General features: G+C 45.4%; 1 protein-coding gene across 3 annotated transcripts; it reads left to right on the top strand.

Moving 5' to 3' along the window:
• Positions 1–2,544: 2,544 nt before the first annotated feature.
• Positions 2,545–6,180, top strand: LOC123091282 (uncharacterized). Of its 3 annotated transcripts, none has more exons than XM_044512744.1 (5): positions 2,545–2,814; positions 3,680–3,844; positions 3,918–4,297; positions 4,373–4,456; positions 4,936–6,180. In XM_044512744.1, exons 3-5 carry the CDS (start codon positions 3,925–3,927, stop codon positions 5,625–5,627), a joined length of 1,149 nt encoding a protein of 382 aa, XP_044368679.1. In that variant the 5' UTR covers positions 2,545–2,814; positions 3,680–3,844; positions 3,918–3,924; the 3' UTR covers positions 5,628–6,180. The 3 variants fall into 3 exon arrangements, with proteins under 3 accessions (XP_044368679.1, XP_044368680.1, XP_044368677.1); XM_044512745.1 differs by having other exon boundaries at positions 3,525–3,844; XM_044512742.1 differs by having other exon boundaries at positions 3,918–4,456.
• The last annotated feature ends 658 nt before the right edge of the window (positions 6,181–6,838 follow it).

Genomic DNA, 6,838 nt, shown 5'->3' with positions numbered 1-6,838 from the left:
GATGCACATTTAAGCCACCAGAATCGTCCTCGACGGCCATGGGTACGGCAACCAGCCGCACATCTTCCCTTGTATCTCCATCACCGGCGGGCCTCCCCTCACCTCTGGCCGGATTCCGGTGATCTTCGCCTTGCCATGGCATGTCTCACGCAGGATTCGGCCAACGGGTTCACTGGATCCATGGAAAGTGGATCTCGTATGTGCTAGATCCAGCTATGGTGTGCCCTCCACTCCATGCAGTTCGTTTTCTCTTCCCATGAAGCTTACCATTCTTGAGCTCGAGATCCAGGGCTCCTCAACGACGACTGTGAAGCACAACCTTGGTCACCGGGAGGCGCACAAGGTGGGCAGCGCCTCCAGCCTGCAGTTCGCCTGGGTCACTTGTTGAGGTGCGGTGCGTAGCTATGTTGCTGTTTCGGATTTTTTTCTTCAGATTTTGCTTGTGCAAAAAGCACTGCAGTATGCCTGATTCCTCAGTGCAGTGCGGATGGGTCGTTTTGCTGCAGTTCGCCCCTCGACGTCGTGCAGTACGTCCGTCACGTTGGTGCAGCTCGCCGGCGTGCGCGCAGCCCGTCGACGGCCCTTCCTCCTTCCCTGCGTGAGCACCACCGACGAGGCGTCACTAGTGGCCCCACCCCCTTCCATGGTGATCTCTGTCGCGCGTGGGCCTTCAGTCCACTTTTGTTTTCACAGGAGTGGAAAAAACCAAAAAAGGGTCATGGCGTACCCTAGGATGCAGTCATTGTGTGGTGTGCAGTTTTGTTGTCCGAAGATCATGGTGAATGGGTTGGCAGCCCGTGGACATGTCGTTCGGCCAGGTCATGTGTGCAGTTTGTTCGAGTGTGGAATTTATTGATGTGTTTTTATGTATATATCCTAGTACCCTATTTGATGTGTACAACAAAAATATTTTGTTTTTGAAAATAGTTCAGTACTGCTTCGTTGTGAGATTACGTTCAATGTAAAAAAAACTCTAGGGTTCACTTGCTAAACCACAAAAAGAAAGAAAAATATCTCGAAGAAGTTTACTTCTTTTTAGATGAAGTTCACTAGATATATACATGTGGTTCCGTTTCGCAAGTTCAATTCTTTTTAGATGTGGTACACTAGATTCTGCATGTGGTTCAGGTACGAAAATGATGATGTTCACTCGTGCCTAATGTGAAGTACGAAAAAATGTTGCGGAAACGACAAAAAATTAATGCGGTTCAAATTTCATAGTATTGTGGTTCACCAACACTCGACATGAAGTGCGGTCCACTTTCTCGTCTGAGAAAATTTACGCCCGACAAAAGAAATTATGCAGCTCGCTTGCCCGTCTGATGCAGTGCGGATTTTAGTCAAAAGAAGTGCGATTTTCTATCTAAACAAAAAAAATACGTCTAAACAAAAAGAAACCATGCAGTGCACTTGACCATCTAATGAAATACGGTATTTCGTGTGAAGCAGTGCATTATTTTTTCCTCGTCCGAGAAAAAATACGTCTAAACAAAAAGAAAACATGCAGTGCACTTGCCCATCTGATGCAGTGCGATATTTTGTCTAAAGCAATGCGTTCTTCTGTCCGATGCCGTACATACGACGATTTTGGTCTCGCGAAGAACAGATTGTCCGCTTTTCGGTAAAATTGAAACTGCTCTTAAACCGTAAGGAATTAGAGATAGTGTTCTACATAAAAAAGTTGCGTCTCGTCGATATTTTTCCAACGGCGTATGATTTGAATTATTCCGACCAGCTGTTCGTAAAAATTTTGCGAAAAAATAGCAGCTGCCTCTCGACGCCAGCCGCACGATTTTCAAAATTAACTAAAAACCGTAAGGAATCTCAAAAACATTTCGACATATGAAAGTTGTGCCTCATCCGTAGCTTTCCAACGGCGTATCATACGTCTCGTTTTGACAAACGGTTAGAAAACTGGAGCGAAAACAGTACCGAAATTTTTAAAAAACTTGAAAAATAGAATTCCGCGATTTATTAAATTTAAAACTGCTCTTAAACCATAACGAATTAGAGAAAGATTTATATATGAAAAAGATGTGCCTCGACGATATCTATCCAACGGCGTATCATTTGCTTCATTCCAACAAGTGGTTTAGAAAAAACGCGAAAAAACGCTCGCTGTCACTCGTCATCCGCCGCACCATTTTCAAAACTGCTCTTAAACCGTGTGGAATCTCGAATAGTGTTCAACATGTCGAAGTTGCGCCTAATCCATAGCTTTTCAAGGGTATATTACATGCCTCATTCCAATAAACAGTTAAAAAATTAGAGTAAAAACAGTACCGAAAAAATAACACGTGCAGTTTTTTACGACGAGAAGTTCACTCGTGTGAGTACTGCAGCACACTTGGTTCAAAGAATGAGTGCACTTGAATTCAGCGTGCAGTGCGAAAGTGGTGTGCAGAATAATTATTCTGCTAATATTAGCAGAATAGACCGTCTGTATATATAAGATAAAGATAAAAAATAAAGATTAGATGAAGATAAAGATAGATATTATAAGACGGAGGAAGTAAAAGGCATCGTGGCTGAAGGATTTGAGAAGATTGGATGGGTTTCGGAGACAGAATCGACCCATGATTTTCCACTTCGTGATAAAACCAAACACACCGCCACACCGGGCAGAGATTCGAGGAGATACTCAACGAAGCCTCGGCATCTTCGATCTCCCAGACGTCGTGGAGGCGTGGTAGAGGCGTCAACCGTCCGCCCCGGAACCCTCCCTCGCGTCAAATCCCTTCCAGGCTCCAGCCGGACACCTCCAGCCGGCCGCCCCTTTCTCGGCAAGCTCCGCTGCGCCGACGAGTCACCAAGGTAATCAAAAAGCTACCTGGGAGGGAGGGAGGGAGGGAGGGAGGGGATTCGGACGCCTGGGCGCCGGTCTGACGCGGATCTGGCCGCATAGGGTGGCACGGCGCCGATCTGGGCGCCGCCTCTGGTGTGGTTGCGGGGAGCGGAGGGCAGGTTCGGGGGGAGGGGAGGAGAGGAGGAGCAGGGCGTGGCTGGGCCGGTTGTTGTGGAGGAGGAGCTCGTCTGGGGAGGGAAGGACGAGCAAATCGGGGTGTGGATGGCTGGGGAGTTGCTGCTGCTGCTGTTTTTCTCAAGAGAGAGAGGGCGATTTGATTGGCTCTGCTGGTTGCTAGGCTTTGCTGAGAGGGAGGGAGGGAGGGAGGGAGGGAGGGAGAGAGAGAGAGAGAGCAATCCGCACTAGTTCTTTTGAGAGAGCGATTTTTGTACTAGTTGCTGCTGCTGGTTGGGTTCTGCTGTGATAATTTTATATACAGATAGCATTCCTTGATGAAGTGCTATTTGCTGCTGGTGGTTGCTATTTGCTGCTAGTTAATTCCATACCGAGAGAGCATTGCTTGTTGATCGTGTTGTGATATGCTACATAGAGTTGCTGCTAGTTAATTTATCAGTGCTGCTACTTATTTGATTGCCGCTGCTTGCTACTTCCTCCGTCCGAAAATACTTGTCGCGGAAATGGGTATAAATGAATGCATCTAAAACTAAAATGCATCTAGATACATCTATTCCTCCGACAAGTATTTCCGGACGGAGGGAGTACTTATTTGCTGGCAGATGGATGGAGATGAAAGTTTTGAGGAGATGCAAGTGTTGGATATGCTCATGAATTCGCCGTTGTCTTCATCTGGCGACGACAAACTCATTCTTGCAGCATCCTCGGAGCATGAGGAGGAAGAGAAGGTGAATAATGGACGCCATGGCGATTCCAAGATGGGGTGTCAGATAGTGGATTGCGGAAGAGGTGCTGGATTTATTCTACTGTGGGATGACTACTTCAAGCAAAAGCCTATCTTTCCTGAAATTTTTTTCGCCAAAGGTTGGTAATTAGCACATTGTTCTTTGTTTGCCTATTTTCCATCTCCCTATCTCATTTATGTTTTTCCGCGCAGGTTTGGAATGTCCCGGAGTATATTTTATCACATAGGTGAAGCTATAGTTGAGCATGATCATGATGGTTATTTTAAGCAAAAAGGAAATGCTGGTGGTGCTCCTGATTCGCAGCCTACTGATGGATATGCAGCTGATGCTGCGGATGAGTACGTTCGGTCTGCAAAAGCTACTGATGTAAAAACTTGCAAAAAGTTTGTGATAGCTATTTGTCAAATCTTTGGGGATGAGTCCTTGAGATCTCCAAATGAAGAAGATACTGCAAGATTACTTGCAATCTGGCAACCTGTCCGACGGCTGTCAAAAGCAAAACCAACGACTTTGCAGTACCCTCCATTTTTTGGGGATTTCTTGTGCGTCAGAGTCCCCATCTCTGTCACAGGTTTGTCTTTGAGATCTGACCCAATCCATGATTTCTGCCTCTCCCTTCTGTATTCTCTCACCCCCTTTTATTTAGGAAGGAGCACGGGAGGGACTCATGAATACTCTATTGGTTTTGTCCATTCCTCCGTTGGTGATGAGCTACCCCAGGATGCCATCTGTAAGTCGACCTCAATCTTGCGCTCGACCATTTAGCATAGAAAGATGCAATTTTTAAGCCGGGGCATGGGAGTGTGTGGCCACTGAGGGGATGCAGAGTTCAGATTTGTTAGATTTTAGTGACATGACTGTTCTTTCACCATTTGTTTGGCTTAAAGATTTCATTTTTCTTCTTAAAGATTTCATTTTTCTTAAGGATTGCACAAAAGATGAAGTTTTGTTTCCTTGCTTTGTACAGTATGTTGGCATCACACCGGCTGCTTCTTTGTGAGTAGATATTTGTTTCTTTGCGTGCAATTGCCTTCGAGTTGCATAACTATCCACTTGGTTTTCCAGTTTTATTTGTATAATTTCTTTCGTCACAAAAGATTCATTGTCCTAGTCCGACCAATATATGTGTTGGATCTTTGTTTGTTTTGCTATATGTACATGACCTGCAGACCAGCACATAATATGAGGTATTTTTATTTACAATGGCAGGCTCTTATGCAAGGTCCAGTTGGTCGGACCTTCCGACGGATCTCCTCCTCAGAATCCTCCAACGCCTCCAGCTCCAGGAATCCCTTGCTTTTGCGTTAGTATGCACATCATGGAGCTGGGCTGCAGCTGCTGCTGGCGTCCCATGTTCTTGCAGACCGTGGCTCATGTCTTGGACCCACCTCGTTGAGGAGAGTCAACCCAAGATCAACTGGAGCTCAACTGTGACCTGCAAGTTCCGCCATCTGGTGGACGTCAACAAGTCTTATGATGTTGATTTTCCCAAGGGTTGTTTTGTTGCATGTGCTGGAGCTTCTCATGGATGGCTGGTTCTGGTAAATGAACTCTCCAATCTCCTTCTCTTCAACCCCTTTACCTCGGACATGGTCTCTTTACCACCAATTACCGATTTCTCATTTGTGGAGGCAATATATGATAATCAAGGACACATAGAAGTTTATCGTTTTTTTAACGATGGATTCTATGATGCAAAATATCTGGCAACATGGTTCTTCCAGAAGGCAGTTTTGTCCTGTACCCCATCCAAAGGTGGTAACTACATTGTCATGATCATTCATTATGATAGCAATTGGCTCTCTTTTGTGAGGGCAGGAGAGGGCAAGTGGCAAGTGGTCTCACCTTTAGCTAGAAGGGTACAAAATCAGTATGTGGCAAGTGGTCTCAACTTTAGCTAGAAGGGTACAAAATCAGTATGCAGACTGTGCATACCACAATGGGAGTTTTTACACTGTGACATACCATGGAATAGTAGAGAAATATCATCTTGATGGACCGAATGGACCAACAAAGGAGGCGATTATTGCACATAGAACCTATTCAAGTGTTCTTACTAGGCACTTGGTGTCTACACCATGGGGTGATCTCTTGCAAGTCCGGGCCATTTCTGCAAATCGTGTGGATTGTGTGAGATTTCAAATTGCCAAGGTTCATCCTGAAGGATGCAAGAAGGTATGATGCAAGAAGGTATCACCAGACGACTTGGTAGAGCATGCAATATTCGTTGGACTGAATCACTCGGCATGTTTACCCTCGAAGAATTTCCCTGGTTTAAGACCTCAATGTATCTATTTCGCTTCTCCTTGGATGACAGCGACATTTGATTTGGGTGCCCGTTGTCGTGGATGGGGAGGTGTAAGGTCATATGACATAGAAAGAAGGGTCTTTGAGCATGCTTTTCCCTTCGGAGGGATGCCTAAAAGTTGGAGAATGCATGTCCCTTCAGAGATATGGATCACACCAAATATATAATACTCCCTCCGTCCAGAAATACTAGTCGGAGAAATGCATAGAAATGGATGTATCTAAAACTAAAATACGTCTAGATACATTCATTCCTCTGACAAGTATTTCCGGACGGAGGGAGTACTTGGGCCAGTGTGTCTTCGGAAGCTCGTATGTGTCATAAATAAATGCGAATTGCTAAGATTTAGTACAAGAATAAGATGAGAAGCTACGCAAACGGTCGCAAACTAGTAATGATCAAGAAGTGATCTGAACTACTTACATTCAAACATAACACCACCGTGTTGCCTTCTCGACCCACTCGAAAAGAGACCATCACGGTCAAACACGTGGTTGGGTATTTTAATTCGAATCTGGTGTCAAGTTCTCTACAACTGGATATTGAAAACTTCCATTTGCCACATAACTGCGGGCACGTCTTTTGAAAGATCAAACCCTGCAGGGGTGTCCCAACTTAACCCATTATAAGCTCACAATCCGTGGAGACAATCCTCCATCGCGGGACATCCGATCAGACTTAGGATCCCGGTGCACAAGACATTTCAATAATGGTAAAACAAAACTAGCAAGACCTTTCGGTGTGCCGACAAATCCCGATCAGAGCCACACGTATCTCGTTCTCAGGGCACAACGGATGGGCAAG

Source organism: Triticum aestivum, chromosome 4B (assembly GCF_018294505.1).
Source record: "Triticum aestivum cultivar Chinese Spring chromosome 4B, IWGSC CS RefSeq v2.1, whole genome shotgun sequence".
Lineage (NCBI taxonomy): Eukaryota > Viridiplantae > Streptophyta > Magnoliopsida > Poales > Poaceae > Triticum > Triticum aestivum.
This window is presented reverse-complemented; position numbering and strand designations above follow the sequence as displayed.

Coding starts and splice junctions, on each gene's coding strand:
- LOC123091282 (XM_044512742.1), top strand. CDS start 3,925: ATGTCCCGGAGTATATTTTATCACATAGGTGAAGCTATAGTTGAGCAT. Junction 4,457..4,935: donor GCTACCCCAGGATGCCATCT/GTAAGTCGACCT, acceptor TTACAATGGCAG/GCTCTTATGCAAGGTCCAGT.